Below are 18,336 nucleotides of genomic sequence, written 5' to 3' on the forward strand. Positions count from 1 at the left end.
TCTGTAAAATTGAAAGGTATGTTACTAGTGTGTGAAACCAGGCAGAGATGGTCGCGAGGTGATGAAGGTGGGCAAATTCCTCCAATCCAACCCCTCCGTTCACACATACGTTACCGTTCTCCAGTTTCGCCCACAAAATTTACTGCTAGCTAGCTGCTTTGCCAATCCTTAGCTAGCTAGCAACCGCGCGGTCGATCGGGTATAAAGTAAGTCGAATTGATGTACTTATTAGTTAAGAGTTCCAATAATGAAATTTGTTTTGTACGTTTAAATATGTCTTAAAATATTAATTTTGCATGTATTGTGCTACCAACTCTTAGCTGGCTGCAAGCTAGCTGACCAGAGTGGAGCCAGCTAACGTTACCTCCTCGGCTAGCGACTTGCATTTGTTTACGTTAGCTAGCTACCAAGCTTAATGCGACAAGAGAACTAGCTATCTAGCAAGTTGGTTGCAATTAGATCTAGCTTGCTAACGCATTCTTGCTGCAAACAGGACCTTTGGCAGCGTCACTTTGAAGTACTGGAATATCTGCAAGATATCCAAACACGAAATGTCAAGGCCCACGAGGTATGTTGAGTATGAATTGCCTTCACGTGCAGCACACTAGCTGCTCACGAGCCCTTTGCCTGTTTAGAATGGACCTAGTGCTAGCTTGCTAACATCACACGTTATGCTCAGAAGCTAAGGTTATCTCGGCTAACTGACGTTAGTAACATTAATGCTGTGTAGCATGGGGTGCTAATAGTTCACTACGCTACCGTTAGCCACATGTAATAACATCAACGTACACTGTAAAATTGTACACCATAGTCATAGTTATTTCACCTAGGAGCGAATGAGAGTAGTTAGACGGCAATGCATTATAATGGATGAAATTATTTGTTTGTTATGTGAATAGTCTTGTCATACCATGCTGGTAAATTGATTTGATAAGGTTAATGATTGATCGTTCGTGGCTACCTTGCCAGTGTGCATGTGTCAAATAAGTAAAGCAGGTTATTCGGCGACTCGTCTATTGCGATAACAGTGTAGAACAATTGATCACGATGTATAAAGATAGCTGGCGGTAGAATCTTGCAAGTAACGTTATAAAACTAACGTGAGATAGCTAGTGTTCGCTGTTGAATGATACTCAGGCGAAGCGAGAGCGAGACTGGTAACCTGACCAACGTCAGCTAGCTGCTTAGCTGGGGTAATGCAACAGGCTTGGCTAGTTGGCAACCCTACGCCTATGATAGCGTAGGTAAGTTAGCATAGTAGCAAATGTGAATTTGTAGTTTTACACTGGGTCGAATATCTGAAACTTGTATCTAAATACAATCACACACTGAATTTGGATTTATGAAAAGATGGTTTATTTATTTGAATTAGTCGAGCAAAATGCAAATGTAGTATGGTGAACAGCTTGCTTTAGTGAGTAGTCTGATAGATGCAGCATTAACCAAATGTAATGTCAACATTTAAGTGTAGGCCTACGTCTAATATTACTTTGATGCTATGAAGTACTTTTTTGACAGAAGTTGCTCATTAAAGTCGTAATGTTAGACGAGTTCATGTCTGATGTTTTTACTCCCATGATTTCTGCCCATTAACTTTAATTGTGAAATCAGGGTAGTATTTTTCAGTTCAATGTTTTTGTTTTGTACTAATATAACATCTGGTTTAAACTTGTGACAAAGCTATACACCTAAGAGCTGTTACAATTAACACTTTTTTATTTTACATGTAGGTCTCACATAGTGAGTGATTTTATAGTGTTTGACAGAAGCTAAAACTAAGAACCAAATTTGAGCAGTGACAAATTATGCATAAATCTGGATAGTGTGTTGATAACATTTTTGTAAATTGCTACTCAAAAAAGAGAGAGCGATCTGACTGCAGCCTCGAGGTGTCAAGCATCCCAGATTCCCTAGTAGAATCTACGTAGATCACCTGTGTAACCCTCAGTGTGTGTCTCCGGCTTTATAGAGAAGTGCTTGGGCTTGGTAGGTACCCTGCTCAGATATACAGATGTGATTGATGGTGGTTGGCCAAAGCATTGCAAACAAATGGTTATGGAAATTCCAAAAAGCCTTTTTGTTCTGTTTCAACATAGATACCCCGTTTTGTTGCAGCTAAATGTCCTATTGAGTCTCATTGCCACTCAGACAAAACTGTACTGCACTAAAAGATAAAATCAACATATGGTCGAAATCTGGACAATATAGTACATTTAGCAGATGTGCTCATTCAACTGGAATCGTTTTTGTTTGTTTTAGCTTTATGGGACTAGACACTCATTTGTGGGGCCAAGGAAAAATTACAACACATTTTTACAATTGCAATAAATAGTTTTTCTTATCACCCATTGCATGTTTATAGAATGCTCATAACTCATTTCTTAACATGCTTTTTATTTATTGATTTTTTTTTTCCCCCTCAGAAACAAGAGGGTGGTTGACTACTCACAGTTCCAGGACTCTGATGATGCAGGTATGGGAGAGCCTTTGTTTTGTATGCTCTTCATTTTCATATCGGCAAACGTATAGTACATGTAAGTTACTACATCAAAAACGTACGTGTCTACAGTATAGTACATGTAATCATTAACGTACGTTTTTACAGTATAGTACATGTAAGTTAGTGACTACATCAAACGTACGTGTCTACAGTATAGTACATGTAAGTTACTACATCAATAACGTACATTTCTATAGTGTAGTACATGTAAGTTACTACATCATTAACATACATTTCTACAGTATAGTACATGTAAGTTACTACATCAAACGTACATTTCTACAGTATAGTACATGTAAGTTACTACATCAAATGTACGTTTCTACAGTATAGTACGCAAGTTACTACATCAAACGTACGTTTCCACAGTATAGTACATGTAAGTTACTACATAATTTCTTGTTACTTCAGATGAGTATGCAGGAGATGCTGAGCGGAAACGCAAGCCAGGAATCACTGCTGACAGGTAACAATCTAGCATCTGACTCGTTTTAATGTAACAATGTAGCGTCTGATCTGTTTTAATGTAATGATGTAGCATCAGATCCATTTTAATTTACATACTGCTGATGGGTAACGATGTAGCGTCTGACCTGTTTTAATTCAGAGACTGTGTGAAAGGGACACTCTTTAACATGTCCTATCTGTTTACAGTACCTGTTAACATTACCTGTTTACAGTACCTATTTACACTATCTATTTACATTACCTGTTTACAGTATCTGTTTACATTATCTGTTTACAGTACCTATTTACACTATCTGTTTGCACTACCTGTTTACACTATCTGCTTATATCTCCCCATGTTTCAAGTATCCTTATCAGTCAACTCGTTTTTTGTTTTGTCATACAGTGACGACTCTAAGGATCGTAATTTGTCAAGTAAGTGCTGTACTGTTTTCTATATACAGTTGCTTGCAAAACTATTCAATTCCCTAGCAAAGCAGCACTGTTTTCTTGTTTAAGAAAATTGTCTACACATATTTTTTTCCCAATCAGTGTTTTCATTCAAAACATTTATTTTTTATGTATTTCTGGAGGCTAAATAATAAATACATGAATAAACAAATAAAAAGTAAAATGTCATGGTTGCAAAAGCCCTGTGTGTACATAGGAAAGAGCCGCTTTGGTGTAAAACAGCCATAGTTTACCTCCCAGTTTTTTATTCATTTATTTTTAATCTTTGAACAAATATCACAAATATTTTTGAAAAATAATAAAAAATAGAAATGTTGTCAATAATCACACTGATTTGTCAAATGTGTATTTCAGTATTTAATTTGTATATGTGAAAATGGTGATGAATGTCAAGGGGCACTGTCGGACACCCAGCGGTAACACAGCACAAGGCTTATTCTGGTCTTACACTCAATCATTTTGCGCCATGCATTCAACTTTTATTTAACCTTGCGCCCAGGGTTGTGGCATCTAACGACATAAGGTGTGGTCTGGCGGATTAACTAAAAATCACTATCTTACACCCTCTAAAAATCATTACTCCACTGACCAAGAAAAACCTGGTCTATAGTGAAAGGCGCATATACAGCACAGCTGAAGACGCACTGTCATTAGATGTAGCAGCCCTTAGCAACCACTCCCAAACAACTTTACAGGAATATTCTTAGGATTTTTGTTCGAAAATTATTGGGTTAAGTGTTGTTTTTTTCAGGCTATGTTTCCGATGGTAACCCCTTGTCAGTCAATGGTGAAAGTAAATAACTGTGTAGAGCTGTTTTGTCGTTGACTATGAGTCCACGGGGAAGTTAGTTTCATTTTGCCTATGAGTTCAAATAATAGCTGAGTGCAAATGCATGTAGGCTATACTCTGCAAGTCATAAACAGGTTTTAGTAAAGCAAGGTTTAGTGGAATCCCTCAGTTCCACGTAGGTCTCGTGTTCAGATTTCTTCAAATGGGCAGCTGACTGCCAAAATACTGATGCGCTGTTTGAAATTGTGCTGCTTGCTGTTAAAGGGCTGTTGTGGGCAGCTGTGGCCTACTGGTTAGTGCTTCGGACTTGTAACCGGAGGGTTGCCGGTTACAAGTCCGAACCCCGACCAGTAGACACGGCTGAAGTGCCCTTGAGCAAGGCACCTAACCCCTCACTGCTCCCTGAGCGCCGCTGTTGTTGCAGGCAGCTCACTGCGCCGGGATTAGTGTGTGCTTCACCTCACTGTGTGTTCACTATGTGCTGAGTGTGTTTCACTAATTCACGGATTGGGATAAATGCAGAGACCAAATTTCCCTCACGGGATCAAAAGAGTATTATACTTATATATAAAGGGAATGACAGATGTCACTCTCATTGGTTTAAAGGACGTTATACCCAAACACACCCATGACTGATTAAGAAACAGAAAAACACCCCTTTTCAACAATGCGTCTGATCACAAAATCATGCCGAATGTGGACTAAGCTTAAGCTTTGCGCCTCTAACCATCCGTTTCTGATCGCCAAGACGGAGCCCAAAGGGGTTTTGCAGAATTTTGCAACCCACTAGAATGTTAGTTTAAAATCCTGTTCCTAAAGGCCCGTGTTTGTTGGAGTGTGTGTACACGCATGCTTTTAAACATGTTCAAAATATATTGTTGCAACAAATGCAAATCTATTCTTGTACATGAGAAGATTTTAGTGTCAAATGATCTGAGTGTTACGTTGAGTGTGAAGTTAAGTTGTGTGTTAAGTTGTGTGTTTTGTCTCAGACGACTGTGACGGTGACGAGGACAACGAGTACAAAGAAGAGGAGGACGAGGACGGAGGAGACAGCGACTACGACGCCAAAAAAGACAGGAAGGCAAAGCAAGTGACGGCCAAACGGAAACGGGCTGCAGGTGCTTCACTCAAACACGCAGAAAAAAACGAACACGGAACCTGTGGATTTAATGTAGGGTATAGTTAGCAAACACGCAAAGACCGAACACGGAACCTGTGGATTTAATGTAGGGTATAGTTAGCAAACACGCAAAGACCGAACACGGAACCTGTGGATTTAATGTAGGGTATAGTTAGCAAACACGCAAAGACCGAACACGGAACCTGTGGATTTAACGTAGGGTATACTTTCATAGCCTTTCTGAGGTTGACAGTTTTAGTATTCTAATTAAATAGACCAAATCGACCAATTTCGTTTGTTTCTGTTTCAGATATTCAGGGTGCGATTTGTGTAAAAACCAGAGGGGGGGGTGATTTTGAATAAGTTTGTAAACCCCCCCCACCCCACCCCAAAAAAAAAAAAAAAAATGAACGAGCGATTCATAGCCTAGTAATGTCATGGCTAATAATACCCTATATTATTTTTGCCACCTTTGTAACATTTTAGTTTTAGTTTACCGTGGTGTATGACTTTAAACAGCGAGTGTGCTTAGTATGATGATCAGCTCCTCTAATGCAGGGTAGGACTACGTTTTGACAAGCATACAAATTCACCTTGTTCTTGCCCCATCTGAAATGACTCCTCTACTTTTGCTGCCTCCATCCTTTCTGTATTTGCTGTGTAAAAAAACGTTGTATATGATGGCACTGAAGTCTTAAAGGTGCCATGTGTAAGAATTGAGGTAAAAATATCCAAAAAATTAGCTACACGCATCAAAAGAATGAGAAGAAATAAGGGCGATGATGTCATAAAAAAAATGACAAGGTATAGTGCTGCAGAGATATCAACCTGAATTAGCATGCTAAATTACTAGCCACAGCCCGACAGGTGTCATAATACCAGTTTCGGGTATGCGGGCAACATAACCGCCAGCCAAACTGCAATACACTTTTCTCGGTTGTTACTCTAGGGTAGACCAACTCACTTTTTTTGGAGGTATACTGCCCCCATCTTTTATGGAATGTGGAGTATGAATTGAGTTTTTTGGTGAACATTACACATGGCACCTTTAAGTTAGTGAATTGGCTAACAGTGTTAGTTGGTAACCAAATAGCCTACACATTGCGCTACACGCTGCGTAGGCTACGTGCATTCTCTCTCCTGCTGATTTGCGTTTAGTAGCCAAGTGCGTAATATTGCAAAAGTTGAAAAAAATATAGCCACAAGCAGCAATGAGGGGGCCAAGCAGGCAATTCAGCAGGCCAGATTTGCCATGTAAGTCAATGCCGTTGCATCAGACATATAGCCTTAAGCAGTCACAGCAAGTTCCATGCCATACAACCTAAGATTGGCTGAGTTACAAGGTCAAGTTTCACATCAAAACATAACTGATTTTGTGGGGCTGAACCAGGGCTGAGTGTCACCGCCCCCTCCCCCAGCCAGCCCACCACCGCAACCGCCCCTGCCCATCCCACCCCGCCCCACCCTTGCACGCACACATTAGAATGAACAGGATGGAACTTGCTGTCATCAGTTTCACATCAAAAATAAAAGATTGACTGAGATATGATCACACTTGCTGTGATTTAAACACAGACTTTGGCCTGTTGGTGGCGCTAGAGCATTGGTGGAGCCGGCATGAAACTTGGTGAAATTAATTATTGGGCTGTCCCCAATCAGTGTGCCAAATTGTATAACTTTTTACCAGACGATTCTATGGGCAGCCATTGACTTCCATTGCAGAATAATGCACATCAGCAACTACTGGCCAAAATGCATTTTTGTCAATTACAGAGCCCCCTAGAGGTCAAAGACATCTTTGTAATAATAATAATAATAATAATAATAATAATAATAATAATAATATTAATAAATATAGCTGCAAGCAGCAGTGTGGGGGCCAAGCAGTTGAGCAGGAGTTGTCATGGCAACCCAATGTTACATTATACACACACCCAATTAACCCCCCATCCCACACACACACATATACACAGATAAACCTCCTCTCCCACACACCCCAATAGCCCCCCACACATACGCATGCCTCAAACATCACCAAATGTATTGTGCGTCCTCAGGTTGTAGTCACGAGTCCACACACCAAGTTTGGTGTCGATACAAGAAAGTGTTGATAATTATATGCCTCTAGTGGTCAAATGTCACTAAATATATTGAGCGTCTTCAGGATGTGGTCCCGAGTCCTTGTACCAAGTTTGGTGTCGATACGAGAAAGTGTCGCAAATTATAGCACCCCTAGTGGTCAAAGGTCACAAAATTGATTGTGCATCCTCAGGATGTGGTCACAAGTCCGCATACCAAGTTTGGTGTCTATACGAGAAAGTGTTGATAATTATAGCTCCCCTAGTGGTCAAAAGTCACCAAATTTATTGTGCATCCTCAGGTTGTAGTCACGAGTCCACATACCAAGTTTGGTGTTGATACGAGAAAGTTTTGCAAATTATAGCACCCCTACTGGTCAAAGGTTGCTAAAATTATTGTCTGAGGTCCCAAGTCCATATACTAAGTTTGGTTTCAATATGTGAAAGCATTGCTGAAATATGAGCCCACTTCCTGTGATTATAGCGCCACCTAGTGGTCAAAAGTCATCAAATGTATTGAGCCTCCTCCTAATTGTTTGGTCGCGTATCAACACCGAGTTTGGTGTTGATACGCGAAAGCCTTGCTGAGATCACTTCACTTCCTGGTCGTCACAGGCAACAAGTTTTGAATATGTCTCCAAAAAGCAATGCGTTTATGAGTCATGGTCTGACGAAGTTTCATGAAAATCGGAGAAACTTTGTGACCTTTGATGCCTTTTAAATGTTTTTGGTGAAATCCAATATGGCGGTCGAATCAATGATGTTGGTATAGTTTGGTATAACCGTTACAGGTTAAAATGTAATTTTGCTAATTATAGCGCCACCTATAGGTCAAAAGTCATCAAATATATTGAGCCTCCTCCTAATTGGGTCCTGAGACTATGTACTGAGATTGGTGTTGATACGCGAAAGCCTTGCTTCGCCGCCAAACTTGATTGGTCGTGACGGGCGACGGGTTTTGAATATGGCTCCTAAAAGCAATGCATTTATGAGTCATGGTCTGAAGATCATCTGCGTCAAGTTTCGTGAAAATCGGACAAACTTTGTGACCTTTGATGCCTTTTAAGTGTTTTTGATGAAATACAATATGGCGGAAGATCCAACATGGCGGAAATTGACGTCAATCGCCCTAGTGGTGAAGGTTGCTAAATTTTTTGTCCTGAGTCCATGAACCAAGATTGGTTTTGACATGTGAAAGCATTGCTGAGATATGACCTAATCTTCTGTTACTCTAGCGCCGCCCTAGTGGTTGAAGGTCACCAAATTTATTTTGTGTTCTCAGGATAAGGTCCCAAGTCCATATACTAAGTTTGGTTTCAATACGTGAAAGCATTGCTGAAATATGAGCCCACTTCCTGTGATAATAGCGCCACATAGTGGTCAAAGGTCATCAAATTTATTGAGCCTCCTCCTAATTGGGTCCTGAGACCATGTACTGAGTTTGGTGTTGATACACAAAAGTCTTGCTGAGATCACTTCACTTCCTGTTTGGCGGCTTCACCGCCAAACTTGATTGGTCATGACGGGTGATGGGTTTTGAATATGGCTCCATAAAGCAATTAATTTGTGAGTCATGGTCTGAAGATCATCTGCGTCAAGTTTCGTGAAAATCGGATAAACTTTGTGACCTTTGATGCCTTTTAAGTGTTTTTCATGACATCCAATATGGCGGTTGGATCATTTATGTTGACATCACATGTTGGCATGTGGCGGCCTAAGGACCTCTCAAGGTATTAACAGATATTACTAATATGCTTTAATTCCAAACACATGACCCGTTACAGGCTAAAACGTAATTTTGCTAATTATAGCGCCACCTATAGGTCAAAAGTCATCAAATTTAATGAGCCTCCTTCTAATTGGGTCCTGAGACCCTGTATTGAGTTTGATGTTGATACGCGAAAGCCTTGCTGAGATCACTTCACTTCCTGTTTGGCGGCTTCACCGCCAAACTTGATTGGTCATGACGGGTGATGAGTTTTGAATATGGCTCCAAAAAGCAATGCATTTGTGAGTCATGGTCTGAAGATCATCTGCGTCAAGTTTCGTGAAAATCGGACAAACTTTGTGAACTTTCATGCCTTTTAAGTGTTTTTGATGATATCCAATATGGCGGAAGATCCAACATGGCGGAAATTGACGTCATGGGGTGCGTCGAGTTCGGTCTCATCCAAGGATTCCAAATATACCTTAATGTTCAAAATGTGGTGTACGGTAAGTGCATAGATGTAATACAACATTTTAAATGTTGGTGGCGCTAGAGCACTCCAGGTGCAGACATTAAACTTTCTGAAATTAAACATATGCCTGTAACGAATCAATGTGCCAAATTTCTCAACTTTTTACTGTACGGTTCAATGGCAAATGAGCGTTTCGTTATAATAATAATAATAAGAATACGTAGAATCACTATGGGTTGCCTCGCAGCTTCGCTGCTTGGCCCCCAATAAGAAAAGGTAGAATCACTCATGGTGCTTCGCTGCTTGGCCCCCAAAAAGAATACGTAGAATCACTATGGGTTGCCTCGCAGCTTCGCTGCTTGGCCCCCAAAAAGAATACGTAGAATCACTATGGGTTGCCTCGCAGCTTCGCTGCTTGGCCCCCAATAAGAAAAGGTAGAATCACTCATGGTGCTTCGCTGCTTGGCCCCCAAATATAGCTGCAAGCAGCAATGAGGGGGCCAAGCAGAATAGGCCGGAGTAGCCACGGTGACAAGATAGAACTCAGCAGACACCCGGGATCAACAGGGCTGAGTATTGCCACCGCCTCCGCCAGCCAGCCCCCCCCAATCACCCCAGCCCGTCCCACCCCGTATTGCCCTACCCTGCCCTGCCCTTGCACGCACGCATTAGAATTAACTGGATGGAACATGTTGTCACCAGTTTCACATCAAAAAATAAAAGATTGATAAAACACATCAGCAACTACACATCAAAATGCAATATTGCTAATTGCAGCACCCCCTACAGGTCAAAGGTCACCAAATGTTTTGAGCGTCCTCCTAATGGGGTCATGGATATATGTAGTAAGTTTGGTTATGATACATGGCAGGGTTGCTGAGATATGAGCTCACTTCCTGTTTGGCGGCTTCGCCACCAATTTCGATTGGATGTTACGGGCGAATGCTTTTGTCAATTGTTCCAGAGAGCAATATATTGATAGGTTATGGTCTGAAGACGGTCTGTGCCAATGTTGGTGAAGATCAGATGAAATTTGCGACCTGTGAAAACGTTTTGATGTTTTTGATGAAATCTAACATGATCAATTGTTGTTGATCGTAATTGATTCACGCCGAATCAATTATGATGACATCACAAGTTGGCCTGGGTCGGCCTAAGGACCTTCAACAGTATTACCAGACACCACTAGTACATTTTAATTCCAAACACAACAGCAGCTACAGGCCAAAAGGCATGTTTCTTAATTACAGCGCCCCCTAGAGGTCAGAGAGTTTCGATTGGCTGTTACAGCCGAAAGCAAAGCACTGATAAGGCATGGTCTGAAGATGGTCTCTGCCAATTTTGGTGAGGATCCGCTGAAATTTGTATCTCCTCAAGTTCCTTCGGACAATAGGCCTACGTTCTACTCTACGTGCAGTTGTCCTTCATCTCAGTTGCATCAGTTTTCTAATTTTGAAGGTTCTAAAACATTATTATGCTTCACTGAATCCTTCTCGTTTTCTTTCATTTGTCCAGCTAACTTTTCCATTGAAACTAGCCATTTATGATGGATTACACACTCGACATTCTGAAATGTCCTGCACGATCAAGGCCAAATTAAGTTATTGTGTGACAGGTTGTGTCAGCAGCATGAGTGCTGATGGTGACGGTGCGTTTCTGATGTCAGATTATTATGTAGGCTAGCCTACTAGACTGTTCTCACGTTGCAGCGCTTTACTTATATGAAGTAGCATTAATCAATATGAGGGGCAGAGGGGGATAAATGTTGTCCCCCCCGACGATAAAAAATAATTTAGCAGAGGTAGGGATAGGAAAACCAGAGGGGGGGAAATCCTCACCACCCCCCCCCCCCCTACAAATCGCACCCTGCAGATATTGACTAAAAACAGGGCTTAGGTTGAACATGACCAGAGTTCTTGTTTTATGATGTGACTGAAATGCAGATATGCTGTAATATGCCACTAATCACAAAATACAACTATTGGATTAACAGAGTAAAGTAGTTTCATCAGAAGGAGACTTAAGCGTCAGACTTCGTTGATGCTCTGCTGTGGCCAACATTTTGTATCATTGTCCACCAGACGACAGCGATGATGACCGGGGCCCAAGGAAAAAGGGACGCCAGGTACGACAGGCCGCCACCAAAGCAGTATCGAAGCAGCGGGAGATGATCTTGGGAGATGGTGGCAGTGAAGAGGAGGGTGAGAAGGAAGACGAGGAAGAGGAGGACAGTGATGTCTACACTGGCGGTGAGTTCCCAGCATCAGGAGCCTTGAGTGAGGATCAGTGGGATGGAATCAGTAATGATAGACCTTCTCCATTTGATGTTACCTCTCTGTTTAAAAAGAGACATTATCAGAATGAATAAATTGAAATGTTTGAATTTTGCTGAATAGTTTTGTAGCAGTGTGTGTGTGTGTGTGTATTATCACTGAGTAGTAGTCAAGCAGCAATGCAGAAGCTGAGGATTCAGTGACTTGACTCTTAGTTTCTCTGCTGTCTCCACAGAGGACTCGGGGAGCGATGAGGACTTCTGTGTGGATGACGATGACGATGACAGTGACTACGGCAAGCCTCGGCGGAGAGCCTCAAAGGGAGGCAGGAGAGGCAAGCCAGAGAAGAAGACCACCCCCAAACCAAGGATAAGGGCCTCAGGTAAACCACCGTTCCAATCGTTAGACAACTCCAACATTAAGGGCCTCAGGTAAACCACCGTTCCAATCGTTAGACAACTCCAACATTAAGGGCCTCAGGTAAACCACCGTTCCAATCGTTAGACAACTCCAACATTAAGGGCCTCAGGTAAACCACCGTTCCAATCGTTAGACAACTCCAACATTAAGGGCCTCAGGTAAACCACAGTTCCAATCGTTAGACAACTCCAACATTAAGGGCCTCAGGTAAACCACCGTTCCAATCGTTAGACAACTCCAACATTAAGGGCCTCAGGTAAACCACCGTTACAATCGTTAGACAACTCCAACATTAAGGGCCTCAGGTAAACCACAGTTCCAATCGTTAGACAACTCCAACATTAAAGGAGAATTCCGGTGTGATATTGACCTAAAGTGTATTGAAACATGATACCGAGTGTGAACGTATGTCTCATAGCCCATCTCGGCTTGTCCCCTGCACTCCAAAATCTGGCGCTAGTTAGCCGATGCTACCAACAACTTTTTCAGTAGTGGTGCTTCGGCATCGGGCTAGCCATGCAAATAAATCACTGTTTTACACCCATTTACGAGGCTCAATGTATCTCCACACTTCATTGGTAGACTTCCTAGGGCCCTGACATTTAAAACGAGACATTGAGAACTTTGAAAAAGCACTGGTAGTTTACTTACAAGACGATTTATACAGACAGTATCTTCACGAAGTTTAACGTTTGCAGCCATCTTGAATTTAGTCACGATAAGTCGAGCAACGAGTAAGAATGAACAGGTATGATAAGGGATCAGATTCCAAAAATAATTCAGTGGAAATGCATGGATTCCAGTTTCTTCCAGTAGCAGCAACTGGAATCCATGCATTTCCACTGAATTATTTTTGGAATCTGATCCCTTATCATAGCTGTTCATTCTTACTCGTTGCTCGACTTATCGTGACTAAATTCAAGATGGCTGCAAACGCTAAACTTCGTGAAGATACTGTCTGTATAAATCGTCTTGTAAGTAAACTACCAGTGCTTTTTCAAAGTTCTCAATGTCTCGTTTTAAATGTCAGGGCCCTCGGAAGTCTACCAATGAAGTGTGGAGATCAGGGCTTGAAAACGAAATTATTTTTCAAACGTTCCGTTCCGAACGGTTCAGGTAGGCCTATGTTTAACGTTTTCGTTCTTGCATGCGTTCCGCCACAAACATATCGGTCCTGAACCGGTTCGGAACGCAAAATATCGTTCGTTCTTAAAGTTCCGGCAGTGTTTGGCGGGCCTATCAAGTCTATTTTTGTGGACTTTACCTTAGATTAGACGTAGGGGAGAGCCGGGACGATTGAAACACGGGACGAATGAAACAATCCAGTTTTCTCCGAGTGTGATGATGATAGACAGACGTCCTTCGGTCAAAACATAGAGCATGTTAACCTCCTTCTATCAGCCAAATATCTTCCTGCTATGTCATTTTATCACGGAGTGATAAACGAGTTTTGATGCGCAAAAGTAAACTTCATTAATGGTTACATTTTTTCGATTATCAATGAGTGTTTTTCATTTAAAGGTTTGACGTAATGCTTATTCAGTAGACCATTTAGTGTTCTCCACAATCCCAGACTTTCATATCGCATGCTTGTTTACATGGAAAGCAAATCAAGCTGTAGTGACATATGTCTGTGTCGGGACGATTGACCAGGCTGTAACTCCATGTATTTTAATTAAATGCACAAATAGGTGTGTTTAAACAATTATTTATGGAGGTAAGACATAGAAAAACAGTTTTAGGAAGATGAAAATAAATTTGGGCCCACCAGATAGGGGGTTGAGTTTCCCCATGTTATCCTATGGAGACTGACGGCCGGTGGGTCGTTAAGCCTACTTATTTGAATGTGCATTGGCCTAACCCACCTAAAAACCTAGTGAAACGACATTTTCAACAATATAAACATGATATAAATGGGAAAGCTTACCGTTCTAGCTATAAACATGGCAGAATCATCCACTTCTATTAGATATTAGATATTTCAAAAACCGCTGCATACACGCTTCATGATGATGGCAATGAGTTGTTAACAGACATGCACAAAGACGTATAGCCCTGCAACAATATATCTAAAATAAAAACTTTTGGGAGTACCATTCATGATAACGGTTTTGTTCAAAGCTGAAAATGCATCTGTATTTGACAGAGGACAGATGTAGGTTAGGTTAGATGTAGGTGACCAAATATTAGCTTTCTGTGTGGTACGATCGCTATGTAAATTACGTTTAATTAAAAAGTGTTTCAACTGTCCCGGCTCTCCCCTACTCATTATTTCCCCTTGATTTAGCCTACCGTAGCTATGCCCAAAAATAATAAATCACAGGCAGCATCCAAAAACATTCAGATGGGCTATCCATCCCATAGCCAGACTTACTGTAGGCCTAACCTATGCCTATAAATAATTTCTTATCAAAAATATTTCTGGATACGTGCTAAACTCCTTACCTGATTGTAGCCTAAGTTTTATCCATATGGAGATCTTCAAAGGCTTGCGCTATAATTCCAACCCTGTTTATAAACGAACCTGTCTGTTGCTGACAAGGCCTATCTCATATTTCCCGTTTAACTCTTCTACATAGAATAGGCTACAATTGCGCAAACATTTCAAATCCAGACTTTAAAAACAACAAGGCGTGGACAGGCAAAATAGGCTATTACGCATAGGCTACAAACAATTTCCAAATCAGTTTCAGTAGCCTACGCTACGAGCTGGCCTAAGATCCGAAGTGGCAGACGGATAGGTTACATTACAACAGCAAGACAAAATATACACATTTGGACCAAAGGTCCATTTATTCTTTTTTTTTTTTTTTTTCAAACTGCAGAAATCAAATTATTATTTGTACAGTAGTTGGCTACATAGCGGCTTGTTAGCTCACATTAACAGTGTAGATGCGGGCTTGTTTTTCGCACAACCGGAAATAGTCTCCCTGACATAGGATATGCTTTTGTGAAATTTTATAAAATATATAGAGAACAAAAAAAAAACGTTATTAACCGGTTTTGTGGATTTCAGAATAACGTTTCTGTTCCGGAACAGTTGAAGATCATTTTGTTTTCGTTTCCGTTTCTGCTCCTCGTAAAATTCCGTAAAATTCCGTTCGTTTTCGGTTTTCGTTTTCGTTCCCTGAACCGGTTCGGAGCCCTGGTGGAGATACATTGAGCCTCGTAAATGGGTGTAAAACAGTGATTTATTTGCATGGCTAGCCCGATGCCGAAGCACCACTATTGAAAAAGATGCTGGTAGCATCGGCTAACTAGCGCCAGATTTTGGAGTGCAGGGGACAAGCCGAGATGGGCTATGAGACATACGTTCACACTCGGTATCATGTTTCGATACACTTTAGGTCAATATCACACCGGAATTCTCCTTTAAGGGCCTCAGGTAAACCACTGTTACAATCGTTAGTTAGACAACTCCAACATTAAGGGCCTCAGGTAAACCACCGTTACAATCGTTAGACAACTCCAACATTAAGGGCCTCAGGTAAACCACCGTTCCAATCGTTAGACAACTCCAACATTAAGGGCCTCAGGTAAACCACCGTTCCAATCGTTAGACAACTCCAACATTAAGGGCCTCAGGTAAACCACCGTTCCAATCGTTAGACAACTCCAACATTAAGGGCCTCAGGTAAACCACAGTTCCAATCGTTAGACAACTCCAACATTAAGGGCCTCAGGTAAACCACCGTTCCAATCGTTAGACAACTCCAACATTAAGGGCCTCAGGTAAACCACCGTTACAATCGTTAGTTAGACAACTCCAACATTAAGGGCCTCAGGTAAACCACCGTTACAATCGTTAGACAACTCCAACATTAAGGGCCTCAGGTAAACCACCGTTCCAATCGTTAGACAACTCCAACATTAAGGGCCTCAGGTAAACCACCGTTCCAATCGTTAGACAACTCCAACATTAAGGGCCTCAGGTAAACCACCGTTCCAATCGTTAGACAACTCCAACATTACCCCGCTTTGCCTTGAATGGTTGAAGATGTGATTAGATCATTGGTTTGGTTTGCTACCTCCTCCACAGCTACTCGTGGACCCAAGAAAAAGAGGGGCCGAAAACAGCCCAGGGGGAGGAGAGTCGTGAAGAAGGTTCTGCCCAAAGAGGAGGAGGAAGATGTGGACAGCCCCAAAGAAGAGGAGGAGAAAGAGGAGCGGAAACCGGAGAAGAAGGCTCGTTTAGCCCCCAAGAAATCTGATGACGAGGCTGAGGACATGAAGAAGGAGGAGGAGGAAGATGAGGAGGAGGAGGAGGAGGAGGAAGAAGATGTGAAGAAGAAGGAGAAAGTGAAGGAGAAAGTGAAGGAGAAGAAGGTGGAGCAGGACGATGTTTCGGAGGAGGATCCTCCGTCAGGTGAAGACTAGTCGTCTCCCTGAACCAGATTCTGAAAAGGTTTTATCTTTATTTTTGAAAAAAAAAGCAAAAAAAAGTTCCTTTCATGTAGGCCCCAGTGGAGTGTTCGCTCCATGTCTGCCTGGCTTGATGTGTGTACTGCGTTGGGTCATTTCTTCTTGCTTGTAAATACCATATCAGATCTTTTTGAACTTGCCGGTAAGCCCCATCCCTTTGATCAAAAGAACAGAACCTTTGGTTTTGACAAAAACACAAACTTGCAGAACAACGGTTTCTAGATTGTTGAAAGTTCCCAAAAAGGCGTTGCCTTTTGCAAAATAATGGGACTATGCGTGCTAATGTCTTTAAACTAATTTTGCACCAGTTGCTTCATCATGACCATTTATGATAAATTGACAGCATTTATAGCAGTTTATAATACAACCCAAGAAGCATATTATGCTTTAACTTTGCTTGGTAGATATATGGATACATTTTCAGGGACTACGTTAATGGCAGTGTAAATTTGCTAACTTCTTTGTGAAGATGTGTATGCAGCTTGAATTAATTATTGCTGGCTGCACTTTTTATATGAAAAAGAGGACAGGAGAATCAAAGTCCTGATGTTTCTGACAGAGCATTGTGGCTCATCGTCAAGCTGTTGATGAGGAAATGTGCAACTTTTGTGACAGCAGTTTGTTTGCATCAGAATCATGTTTTTTTCCCTTTTATATTTGTGTAGTGCTATTTTTCAGTATACTTCTCTGTGAAGTGGCTTTGTTGAGATAGCAGGCCTTGGTTTCTGAAGAGCTATTCTGACTGTAGTCAGTGCATATTTGAAAAAAAAAAATGTGTATGAGAGCTTAGGTATGTGTGAGCTCATTTTACCAGTGAAGGGAACTGAGGAATCACACCTGTAGATGGAGTCTATTGCTTTTCTGTTCTGATCCAAACCCCTGTGTATGCGTGATCTGGATGTAGCTATTGAGGACTCAAACGTCTGGCTTCATCACAGTATTGGTCTGCAACTGTGCTTGCCATCTACATTCATTGTTCAATGAATCCGTATCTTTCAGTTCACCTGTAAACGATACTAAGACTGCAGTTTGATGTTCTGTTCCGCCTTTGTCTGTTTTGGCGGCGTGCTTTTCTATGTGTACTATGTGTATTTTACTGGAGAAGAGGATGAGGAGTGTATTTGGGTGAGGGCCTGAGTCTGAATGGTGCACATATAGAGCTTCATGACAGCACATTGTGTTTATCTCTTCTCTCTTTTTGTTGTTTCTGAAAGCATTGTATGACCTCTGTGACCTTTGGTGTGTGTCTGGAACGTTGTGATGCTTCTGGGTGCCTTCTTGAAGAGATTCTGTGTGTGTCGGGGTTGGGTCTGTCTCGGCGCAGCGTTTGGGGTTCGGTCTGTCTCGGCGCTGGGTTTGGACGCAGGCCTGGGCCTGGCACTGTTGCCAGAGCATGAACACCTTTAGCAGGCTGTCTTTTGCCTATTTTTATGGTTTTAATCTTAAAACAATTTTAATCGCTTTTGATCTCTCTATTCCCCCCATGAAACATTCTCTATCATAATTTATCCAAAAAGTTTCTGTTTTGTTTTGTTTCTTTGTTTTTGTTTGTTTTAATTACTCTGGTCCGATTTTGTAATATTTGTTTTACAAAGAAAAGAAATAAAATGTACCCAGGTTTTAAAGACATGT

General features: G+C 41.5%; 1 protein-coding gene across 1 annotated transcript; it reads left to right on the forward strand.

Moving 5' to 3' along the window:
• Positions 1 to 60: 60 nt before the first annotated feature.
• nucks1b (nuclear casein kinase and cyclin-dependent kinase substrate 1b) lies at positions 61 to 18,333 on the forward strand. The gene is made up of 9 exons (XM_042099509.1): positions 61 to 206; positions 494 to 568; positions 2,424 to 2,473; positions 2,912 to 2,966; positions 3,354 to 3,382; positions 5,201 to 5,329; positions 11,671 to 11,838; positions 12,098 to 12,244; positions 16,322 to 18,333. Exons 2-9 carry the CDS (start codon positions 552 to 554, stop codon positions 16,657 to 16,659), a joined length of 933 nt encoding a protein of 310 aa, XP_041955443.1. The 5' UTR covers positions 61 to 206; positions 494 to 551; the 3' UTR covers positions 16,660 to 18,333.
• The last annotated feature ends 3 nt before the right edge of the window (positions 18,334 to 18,336 follow it).

This window comes from Alosa sapidissima, chromosome 7 (genome assembly GCF_018492685.1).
Source record: "Alosa sapidissima isolate fAloSap1 chromosome 7, fAloSap1.pri, whole genome shotgun sequence".
Taxonomy (NCBI): Eukaryota; Metazoa; Chordata; class Actinopteri; order Clupeiformes; family Clupeidae; genus Alosa; species Alosa sapidissima.

Excerpts from the sequence above, each read along its gene's own strand:
- nucks1b (XM_042099509.1), top strand. Across the intron at positions 3,383-5,200 it reads TAAGGATCGTAATTTGTCAA|ACGACTGTGACGGTGACGAG; the intron begins GTAAGTGCTGTA and ends GTTTTGTCTCAG. Across the intron at positions 11,839-12,097 it reads CAGTGATGTCTACACTGGCG|AGGACTCGGGGAGCGATGAG; the intron begins GTGAGTTCCCAG and ends CTGTCTCCACAG.